The sequence below is a fragment of the Aphelocoma coerulescens genome, chromosome 4 (assembly GCF_041296385.1).
Source record: "Aphelocoma coerulescens isolate FSJ_1873_10779 chromosome 4, UR_Acoe_1.0, whole genome shotgun sequence".
Taxonomy (NCBI): domain Eukaryota; kingdom Metazoa; phylum Chordata; class Aves; order Passeriformes; family Corvidae; genus Aphelocoma; species Aphelocoma coerulescens.
In genome coordinates this window covers 36357299-36380504 of record NC_091017.1, presented here as the reverse complement: position 1 = coordinate 36380504, position 23206 = coordinate 36357299, and the positions used below count along the sequence as shown (strand labels likewise).

General features: G+C 39.6%; 1 protein-coding gene across 6 annotated transcripts in view; it reads right to left on the bottom strand.

Moving 5' to 3' along the window:
• Positions 1-18237: 18237 nt before the first annotated feature.
• The window catches only part of RAPGEF2 (Rap guanine nucleotide exchange factor 2), a 185304-nt gene continuing 180335 nt past the window's right edge, over positions 18238-23206 (bottom strand). For all 6 annotated transcript variants that reach the window (XM_069013592.1, XM_069013589.1, XM_069013591.1 and 3 more), the window contains 2 exons: positions 21410-21715; positions 18238-20243 (listed from right to left, as the gene is read on the bottom strand). In XM_069013592.1, the coding sequence (XP_068869693.1) occupies positions 20218-20243; positions 21410-21715 (332 nt within the window). In that variant the 3' untranslated portion in view covers positions 18238-20217. The remainder of the gene's footprint in view (positions 20244-21409; positions 21716-23206) is intronic.

The window sequence follows — 23206 nt, the reverse complement described above, 5'->3', positions numbered from 1 at the left end:
TTTTTTTGGGAGTGGGTTAGGGGAGTTTATTAAATCTAGCATTATTTTCATCACACAATCTGTGTTGGGATTGTATCTTGTTTTAATGAGTTGAGAGTCACTGTTATCAACCATTTGCTCACCCCCTTCATATTCTTATGTAAGTGCAATCAGGAGTTCCTTTTGGCTGAAAGCAAGATGAGCCCTTTGCCTTTGTATTAACAACATAACTTCAGTTATGCCTAGAAAAACACCATAGATGGAATAAAGAATTCACTGAGGCTCTCTTGCTAAATACAGAGTACAAATATGTTGTCATATGTACACACAGGCAGCTTAAGTAAAATACAAGGAAAGAGTACAGATGAAACACAAGGAAAGTAGCTAGACTAATATTAGCATATATCACCTGCATTTGCATCTAATGTCTAAATGGTGAAAATAAACATCATGTTTAATCCAGCACCAGTTTATTCTCTCCCTCTCCTGTTCTTCTTTGAAGATCCACTTGCAGTGTCACATCATTGCCAGAAAAAGCTTTTGTAACAAACAGCTTGGCTGCAGCACAAGTTTGGCATCATCGAAAGCAGCATTTTACAAGACTGGGAAGCAAAGAGACTCTGTAATACAGACAGAACCCTACCTTCCTCTGCATACCTGGCTGCACTGCCTGCCTGGGCACGGGGACAGGGCAGAAAGCTGCACGAGGTGGCAGGGCCAGACAAGTGCTGTGCTGTGTATTTCTATACATCAGTGAGTGAGCCAGTCACCATGCAAAGATAGCAGAACCTGGAGTGATAAGGAATTACAGGATGAGTGAAGGCTGCAGTTGCCAAAATGGGATCATTTTGCTCTGCACCATGCCCTCCTTGGCCACATGTTGCTTTTTGTTCAGCTGTGTTATCCTCAGAAACTGATCCAGCTACACTTATTTTCCCTGAAGTTGCTTCTAGTGATATCAGTTTCTGTATCTGGCATATCAGATGTCTGTGCTAATACAAAGTGAGAACAGCTTGCCCAAGATAGAGCTTGGATTAGCTTCAGTTACACTGGGAAGCTGCACACTGAGGGGTGGGAAGGGACGCACAGAAAGGAAAAGCAGAAAAAGCTAATTTTGCTAATGAAAAAGGAATTCAAATTCAAATGTTTTTCATTAAAATGTCTAATAATTCTGCAGAAAGGATGCACTGCTTTATGACCTATTTTGGATGTGTGAAACTTGTCATTTGAGTAGTCCTTTCTTCTTAAAATAATTTCTATTCATTTACTTAATACCCTCATATTTTAGGATTGAAAACTTATTATCAGACTATCCAGCATTAAGATGATGACTGTAAGAAGTACATTGTTTGAAGGCAGAAGCCTTTTGTCAGGCTTGTGAATGAATCTGCTAATAAATATTACTTTGAAACATAACAACAGCATTTTTAAAACCTACATGTGACAGATTTGCAGCTGCAAACATTCTCAGCTTCCATGTATACGTCACAAGCTGTGCACACAGAGACATACAATGTACTGAAGGCACTTGAAATTTGGATGATATTATTCCACCAAAAAAAAAAAAAGTTAGTAAAATTCCTGAATAAATCCTAGAAATACCAATGAGGAGGGGGAAAAAAAAATTTAAAAAGGGAAACCCAAAAAGCTCACATCATTTTCTCAAAACATCTTGTATTTATTTGTTTTGGTGGGTATCTTCCCACTAAAATGGACTATATTTTTTCTATTCCTAAGTAGGTTATAGTCAACTGATAAAAGTACATGGAGTTTCCTATTATACAATGAATCTGTTGAGATAATAAGTACCAGCTGGATCTATCCCCAACAGCAATAACAGTATGTAGAGCATGATTATAATGCAACAGATTGTGAAACAGAAGAGATGGTTTCATTCATTATAAGGCCCTTATGTTAATCCAGTAACAGAAGAGAGTTGTGCTAGTACACAATGCTTCTAGCAAGGCCTTTATGTTAATAGAGTAAATTATTTCAAAGGTGAATTCTCCAAAAATGCTGCCCATGGACATTTTAGGAGCTTTATTACACATGCACTTATGTGCAAATGTGAGCCCACTTCTGAATGAAGCAGAGTCCCTGGTGACAGAGGATATTGGAAAAGGCTGATGTACCAAATGCTGCCTTTACCTCAGCCTGGTTCTAGCAGGTCTTGCCTTCAGGACACCCAGTTGCCAGAGATCAAGGGGAAAATCTGTGCCAAGGAAGACATATCCTTTGTAGGAGAGGATGAAGTTAAGAAGTACTTGTGCAACCTGGATTTACACAAGTCTAAGGGTCCTGATGTCCTACCAAGTCCATGACAACGTACAAGTGCCGAGAGAGCAGGTACATGTCATCACGAGGCCACTTTTAATAATCTTTGATCATGGCAATCAGGAGAAGAACTCAAAGACTGAAGGAAAGCAAATATCCCTTATGTCTTCAAGAAGGAGGACTCCAGGAATTACAGTCCAATCAGCCTCACCTCAATCCCTGGCAATGTGATGGAGTAACAAATCCCAGAAACCATTTCCAGGCATATCAAAGATGAGTGTTAAAGGGGTAGTCAACATCACTTCACCCAAGGGAAGTAATGCTTGACACCAAGGAGATAAACTTCTACAATAAAATGACTGGTCTGATAGATGGAAGGAGAGCAGTGGATATTATTTACCTGGACAACAATAAGGTTTTTGACATTGTCTCACATAAGAACCTTGTAGAGAAGCTATTGAAGCATGGGCTGAACAGCAATGAGATGGACTGAAAACTGTCTGAACATCTTGGCCCCGGGGATGGAAATTGATGGAAATCTAGCTGAAGAGCAATAATAAGCAGTGTATCCTTAAGGTCAACACTCCTGTACAACATTTTCACTAATGGTTTGGATGATGGGGCAGAGTGTACCCTCAGCAGCTTTGCTGGTGACACAGAACTGGGAGGAGTGGATGATTTGATGGAAGGCTGTGCTGCCATCCAGAGGGACTTGGACAGTCTGGAGAAACGGGCTACCAGGAACCTCATGAAGTTCAGTAAGGGTAAGTGCAAAGTCCTGCATCTGGGGAGGAACAACTCTATGCACCAATGTATGTTAATGACTACTCAGGGGGGAAGCAGCTTTGAGGAAGAGGACCTGGGGGTCCTGGTGGACATCAAGTTCACCATGAACCAGCAATGTGCACTTGCAGTAAAGAAGGATAATGGATTCCTGAACTGCATTAGGAGTATTGACAGCAGGTTGACAGAGTTGATTCTTCCCCTCTTCTCAGCATTTGTGAGGTAATGCCTGGAGTTCTGGCATCCCTAGTGCAAGAAAGACATGGACATATTAGAGAAAGTCCAGCGATGGATCACTAAAATATTTAAGAAAATGAGACATTTTTCCTATTAGGAAGGGTTGAGAGTGCTGTGGCTGTTTTTTCTATGATTCTATATTCAGCCTGGAGAAGAGTAGTGTCAAGGTGGATCACATACATGTGTACATTCATCTGGAGGGAGGGTATAAAGGTGACAGAGCGTGGCTCTTTCCAGTGATGCCCAGTGAGAGGACAAGAGACAATGGGCACAAACTGGAACAAAAGAGACTCTCTGAACACAAGGAAATGCTTTTTTACTGTGAGGGTGACTGAGCACCAGCAGAGATTGCCCAGAGAGGTGTAGTCTCTCTATTTGGAGATATTCAAAAGCCATCTGGACATGGCCCTGGACAACTGGCTGTAGGTGATCATATCTGAGCAGGTGAGTTTAACCAGATGACCTCCAGAGGTGCCTTCCACCTTCAGCCATTCTGTGATTCTCTGAAAACCTATACAAGCTATGCTTTGCAAATGTTACATGCTTTTAGCAGGCAAGAACATGTACATAGGGAAGGCTAAACATTGTGCACAAGGAGTTGGCAAGCAGAGCCACAGAAAACCATTCCAAATGTCAAGTAGCCGAAAGGCAGATCCGTGTTCAGCAATGAGTAAAAATGCAAACAGTTTAAATTGTTTGACAAGGAAAATTTCTGTTTAAATCTCTCATGGACTGAGTTTGTTTCTTCTTTAGGCTTTCTAAAAACCATTCTGCTGAGCAGCATTTACCCTTGATTTTGAGATCTTTAGAGCTATTCTAGTTTTTTACAGATTTTGAAGTTGCATGTTTAGCCCTAGCTCTTGTTACCTTCCAGAGCAAAGATTTTTTTGTCTTGCTATTGGCAACTCTTTTAACACGTCACTGTTTCTATGTATCTTACACTACTAAAATATAATTGCAAATTTGTTTTTTTTCATCTAAAGGCAGTGACCAAATAGTCAAGTGGAACATCAGCTTGGAAGCAAAGCTAGTGGGAATAACTGGCCTGTTTGCCAAGCGTGTGCATACCAGTCCCCATCCAAGATGGCCTGCTGACCGCCAAGAAAATTCAGTGACACACTTGTTGCTGATAGTTCAATTTGAAAAGAGCCACCTGCTGTCAGCTTGCATGATGTTGTTTTTCTAAACAAGGCTCACAGCATTTGGTGTGTATTTTTTCCAAAAAACTCCAGTGCCCAGAGTTTTGATTCCCAGTTCTGATATTATAATAAAACAGCTTGAAACATGCTTCTTAACAGTATGTTTTGCAGAAGGTAACTGCTCCTCCAAGGATTTAGTAATTTCTGAAGAAAATCCATAAATTTTGATAACTTTAATTATGTGTTTAAGATATTAATGCCCATTCCTGAATAACCAAAGTTTTATACTCTGTATTGTACTCACATACAACTCTCATCTCTTTGAAACATGACAGCATACCTGGGATGTACAGTCAGTGTTCTGTTGATGTGTAGAAAATGATACAGGAAATGTTATTGGGCTTCAAATGTCAGAAATTCTATGCAGGAAACTAGAATTTTTAAAAAAATTTAAAATCAAATATTTTGTTTCTCACTCTGCAGTTGCTGGCTCATTTTTAGGCTGTCTTTTGATACTGGTGCAGTAACAGCACCTGACATAGATGCCTACTATAACCAAAAACTTCTGACATTCAAACATCAGAAGTGGCACATTCATGAATTTATAATAGAAAGTTAATATAATTGAAATAAGTTTGCAGAGACAAATATTTCATTCCAGAAAAGACACATCAGTTCTAGAGATTGCTTACTGGCTAGTGACGATGTCTTCCTGTGATAAAAGCATATTTTTGATGCAATAAGTTCCTGTAAGTACTGAAAAGAGCAATTTCATTCACTCACCTCACATCACGGGTTTTGTCTTCGGGGTAACAACCTCCAAAGGTAAACCGGATACATGTGCTCCCAGAACTTGGGCTTGAAGGCAGACTACTCAAAATGGAATAATAAAGACGCTGAAGTTGGATTATTTATAATAGTTTAAGTAGGTTTTGACAGGTTAGAACATCACATTCTCAGCTCTTCCATTCTCCTTGGACATGCTAACCACTGCCGGGAACTCAGGGATGCCTGAGATCAAAGAGACCGAAGAAAGAGAAGAGAGACAAAAAAAACTCTCCTGCAATTTCAGCATATCTCAAATTTACTCTATAGTAAACATAGCTTTTTAATACACAAGTAGTTACCATGTGTGGATACCATACCATTTTCTAAAATTCAGCTACTTTTTTAGTCTTGTTCCTACCTTAGGAGAAGATTTCTTCTTAATTTTCTTTACAAAACTATTACTTCAAAATTGAAGGATTTTGCAGCACTATCTTCAGGCAAAACACCTCCTCCTCAACTAAGTAATCAGCTCAGAAATTTTTAGGCAGAGACATGCAGCACTTTAGCAAACAGAGAAACCCAAATAAGCTTTTCAGGCCTTCCCAGAAGCAGCGCAGTTCAGCAGAGCCGGCACAGGAGGTCTCCAGCACACACCAGCACTCATCCCTCAGCCTTTCCCTCATACATTAAGAGGAATAATACATAATGCATATATACAGAATGCTCATAATGCTCATGAAGCATTTCCAGGTTAGCCTACCTCTCCCTGAAACAGCTCAGCCCACATATGCAAGCTGCCAAGCTCTTAAGCTGCAAATCTTGGAAAAAAGACAAAACAGACATGGGAAGCATTGCTGCCCATCAGCTGCAGGCACACAGTGACATCCTCAGAGCAGTCCAGCTCTCATTGCTTAAGAGTCCTTCAGCTGCCTTCCTCTTCATCCTCCTGCCTTTGCCTTCCTTAATTTCTCCTCTGACTATATGCAATTATACCATCTATTTGTAATATTCATATGGTCCTGTTGGAGCACATTGGAATTCTCAGGAACAAACTGGTATCAGGAATATTAGGAATACAACCTTGATTTCCCCATTTCTCTCTGTTAGTTTTTTAAACACAATACCCCTAATGCCTTGTTATCCCATCCATATTATTCTCCAGATGTTTTCTAGGTGTCTTAAAAAGGTAGCAGATGTTTTGGGTACAGGTAAGAACCTGATATTTTGTCAACATATAGATTATCATAGATGAGTTTGGGTTCAAAGGGACGTTTAAAGGTCTTCTAATCCAACCCTCCTGCAGTGAGCAGGGACATCTTCAACTAGCTCAGGTTGCTCAGAGCTCTGCCCAACCTGACCTTGAACGTTTCCGTGGATGGAACATCTGCTACCTCTCTGTGCAGGTGTTAGGTGTTCCACCACCCTCATTGTAAGACAATTCTTCCTTATATATAGCCTGAATCTATCCTTTTTTTAGTTTAAAAGCATTAGTCCTTCACTCCTATCACTACAAATCCTGTTAAAAAGTTTCAGCACTGAAAGGCCACAGTAAGGCTTCCCTGGAGCCTTCTCTTCTCCAGGCTGAGCAACCCCAACTCCCTCATCTTCCATCATAGTAGAGATGTTCCATCATTCTTCTCATTTTCGTGGCCCTCCTCTGGACCTGCTCCAATATGTCCATGTCTTTCCTGTGTCGAGGGCTCCAAAACTGAAGCCAGGACTGCACTGCTGGGGTCTCACTAGAGCAGAGGAACAGAATCACTTGATCTGGCCACTAGGTGGGTCAGGCAGGACTTGCCCTTGGTGAAGCTATGCTGGCTGTCCCAAATCACCTCCCTGTCCTCTGTGTGCCTTAACACAGCTTGTAGGAGCATGTGTTCCATGATCTTGTTCAGCATATCGGCTTTCTCCTGTCCCTTATTACCCATTTGCCCGCTTTGCTCAGCACGGGGAGGATGCTTTCTTTGACCTTCCTCTTCTGGCTGACTACCTATATATGGCTCGTCTCTGTAAAGCTTCAAGTGCTTCAGTGCAGCCAGCAGATCTCAGAGCAACAGGCTGGGGGCTCTCACCAGCACCCTGTCCCTCTAACCTTGGCGTGTTCATCCCATAGCTTGTCATGCACAATCCTGGTATTATCCCCCTCCCCCTTCAAGTCTAGCTTAAAGCTCTGTCACTGAGCCCCATCAGCTTTTAAGGAAAGACCTCTGTTCCCTCTTTGAGAAATGTGAATCCCATCTGACAACCAGGGTGCCTGGTGCTGTGTACACCATCCCATTATCGAAAAATCCAAAACTGTCAGTAGCACCAGCTGTGGAACCATGTTTTAATGGTAGATCCCATCTGTTTCACCTCATGTAGCTGCCTGAAACTGGAAAGATAGAGGAAAGAACCGCCTGTGCTCCAGATCCCATTACCAACCATCCCAAGGCCTAAAGTCTCTTTTGATTTCCCTTGGACTACACATTGCAGCTCCATCACCACCCACATGGAACAGCAGTAATAGGTAGCAGTCCAAGGTTGGGAAGTTCCTGATGTCGTCCTTCACCCGGACCCCAGGGAACACCTGGCACTGTACATTACAGTCAAAAGAGACCATAAACATGCCAAACATCCTGTGCTTGCCTCAAGCCTTGTTTGCCCCAGCACCCTACTCATCTATAAATACATGCAGATAGCTTATTACTTACCACATCTTAGATGAAAGGGAGACCCAAAACCAGCACAAAAAATAATGACCAGCAGCCAGAATCAGCCTGTCAACTTAAAAATGTAAGTTATCATTATGAATACAGGTCATTTGATTTTAAAGAACAAGATTTCAGAATTGTTTTCTTCAGGTATTAATTCTCATGACATAATTTTAAGTAGTAATTTTCTCATTTTTAGACCTTATTTTCTGAATTGTATTTTGTTCTTTGTATTAGTTTGAATTAATTTTATCACTCATTTATGACAAGAAATGAGACATATAAACTAAAAATATCTAATCTCACCTGACTGATGTTTCTAGCACTAATGGCCAGTGAAAGAACTGCTGTCACCCTGTCTTGCAAAACCAACTGCATTCAAGATTTTGTGTGTATTACACATGTTCTGCATGCTTGTTGTTTGACCAGAATCTGAGTATACATAAAGATTACTGAGTGAAAGTCAGATTATCATGATGTCTGTTCCATTGTTTGGACTAATCCTCTTCCTTGTACATTTTTCTTTTTGGAATGAAATATACCATTTTGTAACAAAAAGCTGGAAGTTCTAAGTTCATTTTTTTTGTGCTGGGCAAAAGTTGAGGATTGGAGTAAGCATTCAATTAGTTCAAATTCTCCAGACCACTATACCAATATCAGTCTTAGTCATTTTATCATGATTTTTCTTTCTTAAGTATCTATGAGGAGGTCAATAACTTTAACTGAACTTCCATCTTTGAAAAATCCAATTTATTCTAATAAGAACAAATGCTATGTCATCAACATGCAGTATTCCACAAGTACGTATTTTTAGCAGTTCAGTGAAAGTTATTGATTGGGTACATCTGGCCAATTCCATGTTTCTAAAATCCCAGCACATTTCATTTATAAAATAATATTTCAGAAAGAAGGTGACCTTCACAGAGCAAGCAGTGTTTTTTAAACTATTTAGGTGTGCATCTATAATTTAAGAAATCTGCAGAGAACTGGGCTTTTTTTTTTTTTTTGTAACCTTGACAATGCAGAGCGTGCTTTGAGAAACAAAAAGCCAAGAGTTATCCACTGATATTATTTTATAAATGCATACTGCCTTCCTCACAGGGTCTCCAGTCTAAATTAAGCATACAAATTGGGTGTAGTAAATGAAGGTAAACAGCGAGGAGGGACTGGAATGAAGGACAGATTGTGCTCATACAGTGCAGTGAAAGCTTATATGTGAAACAAATATTGGTATAGGCTAAATTGACAAAGACTGCAAGATATATAGCTGAAGACAGAAGAAATGCAGTAAAATAATGTATAAAACATTAACCTAAACCCTGAAACTCCAAACAGCAGCAACAGCAATTTACTTGACTATCCTAGGTGAATAATCAAAAGAACACCACTGATCGCTAGCTAAGTCAGCTTTATGCCCTTGTCTCCACAAGGACACAAGGCAGGCAGGGATCCAACAAGACACTGGAAGTGGACAGCCCACAAGAGAGCCTTCAGCCCATCATACCACAGGAGCTTGAACTACTGTCAAGCCGCTCATTTGGATGAAGGGGGCATGTGACCACTTTCAGTGGGTCAGCAATTTGCATTCTTCCCATTTATTTATGTGTGCTTTTTATTTATGCACACTTTCAGAGCGTCAGAAATATGCAGAATCTCCTGCTTCAACCACAATGCCTTTTTGGCGTGACCCACACCAAATGGCAACTTTCATAAATGCCCATCAGGTCTGAGGGCAGAACCCTCTCAGCTCAGAGCTCCAGTCACACCAGAATAAACTGAACTGGGACTTCTACTGTGATGAAATTATGTAGCAAATCATGAAGCCATTGGGATGGCTCACTAGAGGAAAATATGATGCAGGTCTACAGCATAATCTGTGTTAGAACTAAAACACTGGATAATACAGTTGCAATATCAGAGAGCAGGAGCGGGGAATTAAAGGTAGATTATCCTATTACAAAGGAGTATAACTTTTGCTTTTAGAAATCTATTTTAAAAAACCACAGCATTATTGGTTTTCCACCGTTTAGAAATAAGCAATTTATTCATTCCACAGTATAAAGTCTTGAGAATGCCAACTACATACCTAGATAATTATGCACTTCTTACTTCCAGTCTTTGCCAATTGGACGAAGGAAGGCCTATCATGTATCTGCAGCAGAAACAGCTGCAAATCTGGGCTACTCCATTTCCCAACCACAAAAATGATTCCTTTAGGAACATCTTATCAGGTAACCAGTACACAGCATGGAAGATTATTTTAAGAAAATAATCAGCAAGTTACCATTACAGTACAGGCTGCCATGAGAAAGCTCCTCAGGCACCTGTGAATTGCACAAAGAATTAAGAATTCTAACAGTACAAGCTAGGACAGGATCAACATTTTCTTTCACAGCCATCTGTCTGATACTGAGATGCATCCTCAAGAGAAAAGGTCTGTTTGTTGTCCAAAGACACTGACTGATGCAAATAAAACTATGCCCAAGAAAAGTCCATCTTAGGTGTCAAGTGCAGCTTGTGCATACAGCATTAGCGCACTTCAACACGAGGAAATTAAATTGCTTGTGACACTCAGACTAGCAGCAGATGCAAAGAGGAACAGCATCAGCACATCAGGAGGCAGCAAATACACTCAGCTGCAAAGATTTCTTTAGCAGTATACAGAAGTTGAAAGCAGAATTTCAGCCAAAGCTATTAAAATTATGAGGTCACAATCATCAGGACAACACTGGAACCAAGGACAAGCTTACAAGTATGAAAGGAATAAAGGCTGACACTGCAGATGCTACATAAACACCACTGAATTCCTGATTTTAGTTAAAATGCAAATTCAGAAACCTCAATGACCCTAAAGCTGAAATGAAAAAGTCAAACAATACTTATGTGAACAAAAAACAAATCAAAAAAAGTACTAAGAGCAAACAATGCAGTGTGACATCCCAGCAGCTTAAAGGTCAGCAAAGATTTAAAAAGATGCAGTGTGCCACACCTACTTCAGGAAGAACTCGTTGCCCTCAAATTAAAAACAAATCCTGCAAAACAAAGGCTGAAATTAGAAACTTAAATCCAAGACTAGTAGTTGCAAAGACACCAAAATAATGTCTGCACCAGATCCAGGTGATTTAAACAAACACCTAATCACCTCATACTCTTAGTGACAGTTACAGACAGTGTCACTTGACTGAATAGAGTAGCTTGCTCTCTGCAAGTGGACTGACATTTTGAAAATTATATTTGTACACAGTGACTCCATCAGATATTCAAACAGACCCTTAAGGAAGCTTTGTCCACAAGTGATAATATTTTCATGTCCCTAGTGCAAAGATAACATGAAGGAAGGTAGAATCATAACCTTCAAATACCTTCCAGAAATATCTGGAAAAGTGTAATTAAAATTGGCAATAGTACCTACAGGACACTTGCTGACCTCTGCAAAGCCTTAGTCCAATTCTTTACTGGGAAAGGGTGATACTAACTGCCTAAAGATGTTACTCCAGCTACTCAGAAACTATCAGAATTTGCAAACTGCTGCATTCCAACTGAAATGGCAGTGTTACATCCCACTTAAGAAAAGGAGTAGGATGTATCCAATTGACTCCTGAACCCAGGTAGCTCTGCAGTGTAAGCAACAAAGAACTGGACACAATCTTCAGTGAATTACAGAAGATCCAATGAGTCTTCAAAGACATTAAATATGTGACATGCCAGTTTCCATAAAAAGTATTAAACGAGCAAAACACAAAGCTGCACAAAAAAAAAAAAAAAAAAAAGCCTATGCACACTAAGGCAGCTGGTTAGGGGGCAGTAGCTCTGACCCAGGAAGCTGTGACCCGTTCGGAGAGATGGTTCCGAGAGAGATCATCTTCCCAGGGCCCGGTGTCTTCCCTCAGCTGCTGGCAGGAGGGCCCTGCAGAGGCTGTCAGCTCTTTAGTGATTATCAGCTCGTGATTCCAGCTCAGCTCTGCAGGGCACCTCCAGGCCAGACCAGAGAGAGACGAAGCCCGTGTAGCTGTTCCGCATGAGGTGGCTTTATTCGTCCGTACTCCGGCGAAGGGGAGCCAGGGACAAGCTTCTCTCTCCCTCACAGGGGTAGAGGGCTGGCTTTATAGGGATACAGGGGGTGGGTGTCAGAGGGTAAACGCCAATGGGTTACAAAGGATCTGCACAGGGTCTCCCAGAGGATTCTGGGTCTGTCTTCTTCTCGCTGTAGCTGAAAAGTGGTTGCCTTTCCAGGGAGTCCTGCTGGAAGGTTAAGCACTCTCCTTATCTCAGCAGATTCGGGGGCTGGACATACCCCACAGCACACCACTCTGGAAAAGCAGCTGCTTGAAGAGCAAGTGCCAGAATGGAGACATCCCAACCAACCAAATGTTGTAATCACGGAATATTCTGAGCTGGATTGGAACCACTATGATCATCAAAATTAACTCCTGACCCTGCACAGGACAGCCCTAAGAGTCACACCATGTGCCTGAGAGTGTTGTCCAAACACTTCTTGAACTCTGGCAGGCTTGGTGCTTGCCCACTTCCCTGAGGAGCCTGTGATACACAACATGGAGGTCATTCAGTCCTGTACAGGTCTTCAACAGTATTTCGTAAAAAAACATGCTTTTATAGAGAATGCATACTGGTTAAACAAAAAAGCAGCAAAAATGTGATTTTAAAAAAATAATAGTGAGACAAAATAGACCTTTTCAATTACACAACAGACCCCTCTGCCTTGTAAGATTACTGTTTGCATTTGAGAAATCTGGCCAGAACCACAGCTGTTCCCTCGGTTCCCCCACCTCCCCAACTCCCTTCACTGGTCCTGAGCCACACTCCACTTCTATCTGACAAAGACTTCAGCACATAAAAACCCAAAAGCTTGGTATTCATCAGATCATAAGAATGTGAGTGTTATGCTATGAATATATATGGGCACTACACGGAAACATGAACAGTCCAGCTTTCAGGCAGCAGTTGAGAAAAGGGCTGTGTGCAGACAAAGAACTGGAGTCTGAATTTGTCCTGTCTGGGTACACTCCTTTCAAGCTTTCTGAGCACTGAAGTGCTGCCTCCTTCCATTGTTTCTGAGGACTGCACACAAAACACACTTTGGGAGGAAGGAAATGGGTGGTGCTTTGTTCTACAAAGGAGCAAAGAGAAGCTGTGTGAGAAAGCTGCTAATATAAGCAACAGAAAGAGGTTAACAGGGAGGGAGAATTATGCATCTAAAGAACAACAAGGGAGGCATGAGAAAGAGGAAAAGCACGTATGTGCTGGGAAGAGGAGAAGCAGCAAAGTGTACCCTTTCTTAGTCAACAAAGCACTTAAAAATGAATGAATTGTTGAATCATATTCAAGAGCAATAAATACATAAGCCATATGAACATGAATTTCAGTGAAGTCTTTGTATGAGGTTTTCATAAATACAATGACTGACTTGCCAGTTGAACTTCACATGGACCAAGGCACAGCATGCAAAATTTCAGGAAGCTCAGCCATCTTGCCAACATTAATTGAACATAAAACAAAATTCAATATTCTTTAGAAACTTTTATGTTCAGCCTTAATGACAGAAAGCCTTCGATGAGTTTCAGAGCTGTTCAGCCTAAACATTGCACTCTGCTACTACCTCTTCTCAGGGAGCTACAGGAAACAGGACCCCAGGTTTCCTTGGAAGCTGCATTTCACAGGTTTTCTTTTTCTCCTCTACCAAGAAGGCACAGATTTTCTCAAAGCCCAGAACCTGAATAATATTTTTCAGCCAAGTTCTCAGCTAACATTACTTAGAGTGAAATATTCACTAATTTCAAAGGTTACCCAAAACACAAACACTGTCCAGAATGTGTGTCATCAGCAAGGGGAAGAAATAAAACCAAACCAAATCTTTTGTGTGACCAGGAAAACCTAGACTCTGTCCTCTAACTCAAACCAAAATAAGCAAAGGAAACAAAGATTGAAAAATTAGTATATTGGAGAGTGGAGAAGAAAATCAAAATGGACAGAAGCCAATCTGAAATTAGACTCTTTCATTAACACAAAAAAGCCAAAGATTCTTCGACTGAATAAATACCTCAAAATCAAAACGAGTCTGCAGTGCCACTATATGGCCAAAAAAGAACAGAGCTCAGGAATAATTCATCTACCTACCTCCTATAGCTACTAGTTTTGAAAGAGCTAGTGTTTGCTACCACAGACTGAATAACAAGACCTGATGAAGCTGTCACATGAGGAGCTACACCAGATGACAGAAGCATTACAAACATATAAGAAATGTGGGGGGAACAAAGAAGTCATCAATCTGAGCTAATAAAACCTTGAGAACACATCTCAAAATAAAAAACTGTTTATAGATTCTGGATAAAAACCAGAAAGGAATAAAACGCAAGGTAGAGGCGATATTGAGTAAAATAAACCACCTACCTGCACAGGAGGGAATAAACTATGTGCTGTAAGAGATGGAAGCATCAGTTTGGAGAGGGACTACTGCTGGAGTTCTTGATGATCAGATTATTCATTTAATAACAAACAATAATCATCATAGCACAAATGGTTGAGAATACAGTGTTAGAAGGGGCTGACAAGAGATAGATCAGAATGCTGTAAGAGGAGAATGTGATAATGTGATAATCACAGCGACAAAAGTAGAATGAAATTGAGATTAAGATGCAGATCATGCTTCATTTTAAGCAGTAGTTTTAGACATCTACATTAAAAGAAAAAAAACAGAAGCAACCAAATAAACACAACAAAAAACCCCGAACTGCACAAGATGCAGAGTGCATACAGAAGTTTCCATTCTATCTGTCCCACTTAAGTTTGACTTATCCTAGCAGCACAGACAGGAAGACCATGTGGCCACTGTAAGGCAGAGGTATAAGGAAGGAGAAGGGAAGAGAGCTGCTCAGCCTAAAGAATGTTTAATGCAAAAATCACATACACATATAAACCAGCATGTGGAAGCTCGCTATCTTTTGACAATGAAAGTAATGGATCAGTCTCCCAGGTAAGAAATGCAGCAACAGCATTATCTCTTCTTAGGAGCAAAACGTGTATCAAGGCCATATGAGGATTCCTGGGACTGTCAAACCAGAACAAATCCAGTTCTACGCTGATGCTGGAAGTAGGGCCTCAGTGTGGAAGGCTGCTTTTTATCAGTGCAATTTCCTGTGTTTTACTTGGATTCTGACCAAAGACACCAAGGCAGAAAAACCATCCTGGGCCTCACAGCCTACCTTCTGTTAGAAAGCCACAGTTCAGATCATCTTACTTGTTACATAAAACTCAATAAAACTAGTTAAAAACCACTCATATTTCTCTAGCTATGAGAAAAGCCCCAAAACGTATTGAACACAGCACCTAAGGAATTTATCTCTGCCACAGCTACTGACCCTGGCACAAGTGGCAATTTTTTTCCTGGAACTGTATCAGAAGATAACTACTGCATGTCAAAACAGTTTGGTAGCGACCGAGAAAGCATTTTGAGTATCACTACTCCAGTGCTAATTTCACTGAAAAAAGATTGTCAAACTTTACCCCTCAAATGCCTTTAAATAATGCTGCACTGGCTTCTTTTCCAGTGGAGACATCCTAGCTAAAAAAGTGGATGCTACAGTGGTATACAACAGGGTTTTTTCTATACATACACACACATATAAAATGCTTTTATATATATATATATATATAAAAATATATATATATATATATATATATATATATATATAATGGCTTTATAGTCACACATAAAGGATTTCATTGCCAGCAAGGGCAACAGTGTTGCAAAGAAAATAATGCTCCTTTCAGACGTTAGACTACCTAGGCCAAAACTATGCCTTTAAGGATGCACTGAATAAAGAAATAAAATCCAAATTAATTCTCCAAACAGAAACAGAAGACTGAGCATATCGAGCCACCAAGTAAAAAGTTGAGGGAGCTACAAGTCTCCTCTTAAGGAGAAGCCAGCACTTCTATTTAACACAAACTTGAGTTTTGACACAGCCAAGACTCATTTCTCTACAGAGAATGCAGTCTGTGTGTAGGTGTGTAGAGTGCCACTGTATAAATTTAATCCCAGGAAAATCAAATTAGAATAGTTTAAGATTATGCTGTTGATAGTTGCTAGTAGTTGAATACTTTCAACTCATTCCTACACACTCACCACACATAAGCAAGAGAGAGCTTTAAAAGTTTTCATATTCTAGTAAAAACTCTAAATTTTAATTTATCACATTTTCAATGGAAAACAGAAAGTAACAGATTCCACCTTACCTCAAAAATAAAACTACTTTCACTCCCAGCCTTCTCTCAAAGCATGCCATTTTCAGACACAAGACTGTAAAGCTTACTTAAAGGACAATCTAGAGGGAGGGGAGACCAAAATTATATTAATCATCTCAGCTGGCTGCTGTCTCCTGAGAGGGTAAGTTTTCAGACTAATTTTAACAATGTTCATATTTTCCTCAATAAATCTATGTTATTTAATTTATGTTAGAGAGGCTGTTGCTGCTACATAGGCTTTATTCACAGAAGTATTTTTAATGTTTCATCCCATATCAAGGAATACATAAATATTAATATTTGCAATTAAATCATTACTTGAATTCTCCAGAGTTGATTTTGTTTCAACTACGCAACAATCCATATGAGACAGCCTGGAAATTTATTGCATTTCCTACTAGTCTTGAAGAAAATAGAAGGCTTTTGGTTTTGTTTCTATTTTAAAACAAAACCTGTTCCTCGCCTTAGGCTGACCAAATATTTGAGTCTCAGATTTACAGATGTAAAACATGCATGCTTCTCCAAATGACCAAGATGAATCCATTAAAGCAGTACCATCAATACTGCAGCTTTTACAGATTCCTGCTGACTCCAGTGTGCAATGGACTGCATAGAGGATTAGCCTCAGCCTCAGTAAGTTTCAGTAAAAAAAAACAGCTGTAAAAAAATACAGATAATGGAATGACATTTCTTCAAACAAACAAACAAAAAAATCCTTAGACTTCAGTGCTCTGATCCATTTTGGTGAATGCAACACTAAATCCCAGCAACTGGTATTTACTTGCCTGCATCCACTCAGTAAGTACAAAGTTCTTATTACATGTTCTGCAACTACCAAACCTGTTTCAGAAGTCACACCACGACCTTTACTTCCGTTGAGTCAGTTGCTGTGTGAAGTGTTATTTATCACCCAGTCCACAATGAATTAAGCTATCTGTATTGGATGCTGTGTTGAGGATGTCTCTACATAATATGTTCTAAAATTACTAATTACAGTAAGGAGGCAGAAACAGGAGGATTGGGAGTGCTGCCTAATTCAATAATACATCAAGCATATTAGAAAAAACTGACAAGTGTGCAAACACCTCACAAGTTGATAAGAGGAATTACGTGCCTATCACTGCCTTTAGTACTACTTGATGACAATCTCACAGGTAAAATATATAAAAATGTGTGTTCATTCTACTAATGTCAAAAGCAATGGTAATCTTTAGCTTGTCGAAATGTACCCAACAAGTATTAGCCACAGATTCACAGACAGTAGTTCCACTCACACCACAAAAATCTAAATTTGCATAATTTCTTTCCTTACAGTGCTAGAGATTACAGCAATAAAACCACAATGTTTACAAATCCTATACTTTCAGTGATTTTTAGCTTTCTTACAATTTTAAGTGTGGATCATTTCTAGAGCTGTGTTAGGAAGACTTAAATCTAGACAGCATTTTGTTGCTTCTCTTTGCAAAATTGAACTAATTTTAGACTTGGAAACGCCACTTGCCAGGCATTTCAAAGCTAAACATGATACGACTGTAATGGCTTTAGCAGTACCATTTTAACCCAGTTGTCTGCATACCATTGGGAATAAAGAATCTAACCTCTGGGGAAAAAATAAAATCTACAGATTTAACATTGAATTAACATCAGCTTTTATTACGGGCGATGCTATTGGGTGATTTTTATAATTTGAAATACCTAGTTCAGTAAAAACTCAAATGGATGACTTTCCATACTTCTCCCTACCCAAATGTTAAAACATGTATTCCTTACTTTTACACCATTCAGAATATAAAATCAACACAATCTTACCTTTAAAACTGTTTACATTCTACATACACCTAAGGCCATACCTTTTTCAGCATCTCAAATGTTTCTGCTGGGGGTGCTCATAGTATCAGTCATTCTCATTCAGCAGTACACACACCAAAGTTTTCAAAAATTGTCAGCAGCACAACTGTATATTAAGAAAAACTCCACACCAGTGGTTTGCCCACATCACTTGGCAATGTCCCTTTAATATTAATACACAGAGAAGTAAAATTTTTTCATAAATTTGTTCAAGTATGTGGAACATGTAAAATGCATAAGAATCAATATGGACTTCATTAATGTTATATTTATTTATTTTCCAGCTTCATACAAACTGGATGTAGAAGCATAAACATAGTACATTTCTACCATTTTCAACAAAAATATAACCAATATGTACAATTATTGTATTAAAAATACAAAAGGATACAGACTCCACCAATGTCTTTCTAAAAGACATACAGGTACAAGTAGTATCAAAAGTATGAGGAAATCACCAGTTAATTGTACATTCTGCACTTGACATCACAGAGCGAACTGAGATTAGCAGTCCTATGGTCTACAATTACTTAATGCTTATATAACATTTGTGCAACTTGTGATAGAGCTAGGATTTTGTATTTCTATATGCACATGAGGTCCATAGCCTTGAGAATAAAACTGGCAAATAATGCATATTACATGTAAAATTACAAATGCATAATTGACAATGTGATATATAAGCAAATAGACAAAAGCTATGATTACAGGAGAGAGAATTAAATAAAGCACTGACATTTGTTTGATACAGTGAAAAAACACTGCATTTTGATCTTTAAAAGTTGAAGCTATTTACGTTTATCTACTGATCAATATGATCAGCTGAGTTCAATGGGAAAAAAAAAAAAAATCCAAGACCAGCAGTTCCTCACATTTGAGTACTACTCGGATTGGCAGCCTTCACTTCTCCGGAGTCTGTGCAAAAACAACACAAAAATAGAGGGGAGGGTCATTTCAGTCATTATAGGGTTAATAGCAGCTGTGAGCAGGTGGTTGCTACACATTGGCCTTCTCTACACATGCAGTATTCCATGAAGCCATTAACAGTTGTGACTATTTCTGCATTGCAAAGACTGGCAAATCTAACTGTGTTATTTTATTTTATTTTTTTTTTTTTTACTTAAAGGCTCAATTATCCCCTAATGTCGAAGTCAATAGATGGAGGTTATTAGATCAGTGTTAACAGCTGACATGAGCTGTGACATCCCAACTTGCCTTCACTGCAGTGTTATCCAGTTAATTTTTATTTTAATATAACTACTATAGGTTTTTTTTAAAAAGTATATAACTTAAAGGTGGGGTTGCCATCTGTCTTACTACAATGGGACACTTTTTTTTAGCATGCCATCCTGTATTCCACAAGGCACAGGTATGACACACACCGTGTCCTCTTCCATCACTGACCAGTTACAAGCAGTGTGTTTCTGCATTTACACCAGATCCGGATGAGGATGCCATTAACATTAACATTTACAAACTCATGAAGATTCCAGGGTGGGGCACATTAAGAGCAAAGCCAGGTGGTCAAGGAAAGGCTGCATCCTGTAACCTCTGCCTTCCCTTCTGCCCTGCTCAGCCATGTGATAGCAATATTCTTCCAGGAGCTCAGGCTGGCAACCCTACTTACAGGTGTGAAATAATACTGTAATTACTATTCAGATGCACTATTTGATCTCCCAAATGCAAACATACAAAACTGTAACAAAGGCATTGTAAACAAGCAAATAAGCACTGCCTCCTTGAAGGATCTCAAATAATTTTCTCTTTGTAGGTTAAAGGCCAAATGTAGTTTGACAACTAACTTATCTCATTATCTCAATGAGACTAAGTGCTAGGATTGTGATTAAAATCTAAAAGGAAGATTTAAAAAAACCCTTCCAGGCATTGGGAAGTGCAGCCAGAGTTAATCATCTTGATGTGATGATCTTGGAATTTGGAATGATACTGTGTGATGTGGCAGACAGCGACAGTGGTAGCTTGGAGATTGCTGCACTGTGCATTTCAAGCAACACAGTTTGAAAAGTGCCAGGGCGATTTCTTCACAGTATTTCACATGCAAGGGGAGAGGGGACAGAAGGGGGAGGGGCAGAGGAAGAAGCCCCATGCTGCTTTAAGGCAGGGAAGGAGGCAAATAGGTCCACCATCCTTTAATCATAGTTCCAAGGCTCCTATTCTAGGGACGTCTTCTTGTGCTCTCCTTTAAGGTGGCTCACTCTGGATCCAGAAAAGCCCAAGTCTTAGACAGCAGAGACTTGTTCATCTTCTGCAAACATAACAGGATAAGGGAAAACAGAATTTAGTTCATAAAGAACAAGACTGCTACTGAATGAAACAAGCTGTGCATACAACAACTGTGTGTATTGTGCTCATGTGTTTTCCATTTCATTGTATAAGTATATATACTTTAAAACAATCTAAATTTCAGTACATTTCAAGTCTCATGGGACTTACTCCTTTAGAATTTTGATCTTGAAGAAAATAAGACAATTGCTTTAACTGAGCTAGATGCAGTTCTTCACCCCGAGGAGCACAACAGATACTCCTAGATATCTAACAGCTTCAGAAAGGCATTTGACATTTTTCCCTAAATATATTTTCAGTTTAGTCATCATTAGTAGAAACAATTAAAATCCTCAGTCATGGTAATTCTCAAAGTTTGAGGCCATTCAGTTAAGGTGGACTTCACTTTCTTTTCCCCATCATGTTCAACTGCAAAGTTCATCCTGCACCTAAAACCTTAGCAACTAAGCAGCTAGAGGGAGAAGGGGAATCTTAGTCTATCATTAAGCAAAACAAAGCATTCATTCAAGTGTGTGATTTTGGCATCACCCCACCTAAATTTTGAGGACCTAAAGGTGCAATCCAGCTGCACTTGCTCTCCATAGAAAAACATCACAGTTGAACAAAAGCATAAAGATGTAGACACACCTGGACCAGCAAGGTAGCAAGACAGCAGTGGGCTCATCATGTGAAACAGCTGGAAGGGAAGACTCAGTGTCCACAGTGTAAAGAGTTTCAGGTAGAATGTGAGCGACTATCCAAATATACCTGAGCCATGATGGGCAAGCTCTACGGGGTGGATAGGCAAGCATTCTGTAGACCAGGATACTTTTCTGATCACTAAATACGTGGTTAATGTGGAAAACCATGGCAGGCTGGGCTGTACAAGGTGAACACAAGCACCTTCAGAAAAGCTGCCTAAGCCAGCTGCTTGGTTGTCCAAGATTCAGGTGGACCTACGTTCCAAATTTTAAACTATATTCAGGACGAACTGAATTCCTTCCCTTTCAAAAAGTTAACAAATAGCAAGTTTTGAAATGAAATAAGAGTTCAAATTATGGCAAGATTTGTGCAATTTGCTTTGTGTCTGTGAAAGCACCGTCCTGTTTTGCAAGCAGCACACTCAAAATGTAACAATGAGAAATTTACCATCTTCCTCTGTGGAAAACCCTTGAGACGGATAGTGAGCAAGACGTGGATCTGACTCATTTGGTTTATGCCACTGAGGTTTGTTCACAGGCCTGCCAGTTGAGTGGCCGTGCGACTGCTGCTGTGGAGTTGTTGTCCCATGAGTCTCACATGTCCGTGCCACCATTCTAGACCTCTGAAGTGCTATGTTGTAGTCTGGAGGCTTCCTGGTTGGATGGGAGCCACCTTCTGCAAACTCAGCAATAGGAATTCCTACATAACCGGGAGGAGTTGGAGGTGGTTCCCGATATCGACCCTCCTTTCGTGCTGCAGGAAAAGCAACGGATGATTATAAGAGACAGGACAAGAAACACTGCTCAAAGGAAAATAGACAGCTAAAAGCTAAATAAGTATCAACCAAATCAACAGCCCAGGAAGAGAAAATCTGAATGACAAAGGTTAATTATCATATGCTAGACAAAGAGCTTGTGAAAAATAAATCAATCAAGAAAGTACACAACATACACAGAGGATGTAGCTACTCTTCCAGTAGTGAAGCATTAGTCTAACAAAATTCACCAAATTACATGGGGCATTTGTTCAAACTTTGCAACTGAAGCTGTTCCATCAATTGTATAGAAAAAAAATGTACAGTGATCAAAGTTACATGGAAGACTCTAGAGTCCACAGAAGTAGCAAACATCAGGAATTTTGGCATCCCCCCAAATGCATGATTATCTTAATTCTGAAGATGGGCTTCGCATCCAAGAGCTCACTATTTCGTTTTTAGCATCTTGAAGAGGAAAAAAGAAATGCATCTGATACATTATTTTCTTCCTACAAATTGTACGACTTAATGAGGCATAAGCCAAAAGAGGTATAATTCCAAGAGGTAAGGAAGAGAGGTGGGCTTCATCATAATACTATTTGTATGCACTACTGCCCACAGCCCCTACGGTTGTATTCTCTGCAAAATTAAAACTGAAAGTATTCCTGTAAGAACAATGACTGAATATGACTTTATCTAGGAGATGGAAAGACCACCACCTAGCTTGTGGATCTCACTAAGATGTAACTGTTTACCTGAACAAGGCTTAGCTCTGGGCATACTGAGAAGTTCTCTCTTGGAGAGAACTTTGAGGGAAAAAACAACAGTTAAGAATCCTAAGCATCTGCAGGGACAGATAGGCAAGAGTCTCTGTTTCAAAGCACTTAGAGAAGTCAGCTGGGACTTTGATACTGAACACTTATTAGGGGCCCACCCCTTTAACACATGACCACTTTAATGACAAACCTTACAAATACAGCAGGAAAAACCATGGACACAAACAATTTACTTTCTACAGCTCATCATACACTGTATATTCTCACATAAGTGGTGATGATAACACCACCCTGCATTAGACAGCATGATTTCACTGAAACGACAGTACAAGCTTAAAATGGACTGGTGCTACTTGGATGCAAGTTTTTACAGACTAAAAATAAATCCTTGGTATTACAACAAAACCAAATAGTTTCCAATAGAATCTAAGTATTTTGCTTGGACAAACTGTTTTAACTGAGCAACGCAGCATGAAGAAGTTTCTGAGAAACTTTATTCAAAGATTTCTGAAAATCAGAAGAAATTCTATAGAAAAACTCTACTGTAGAAAAATTCTATTGAAATACTGCAAGAAACCAATGTCTATTCAGTGCAAAAGAACTAGGTAAACCAGCGGGTTCTGTTGGACAGTGATACACAGAGTTACATTTGCAGGACAGTTAGCTAATAGTAGTGAAGGGCATGGAATCTGTTGGTTTGAATTTTCAGGTCTC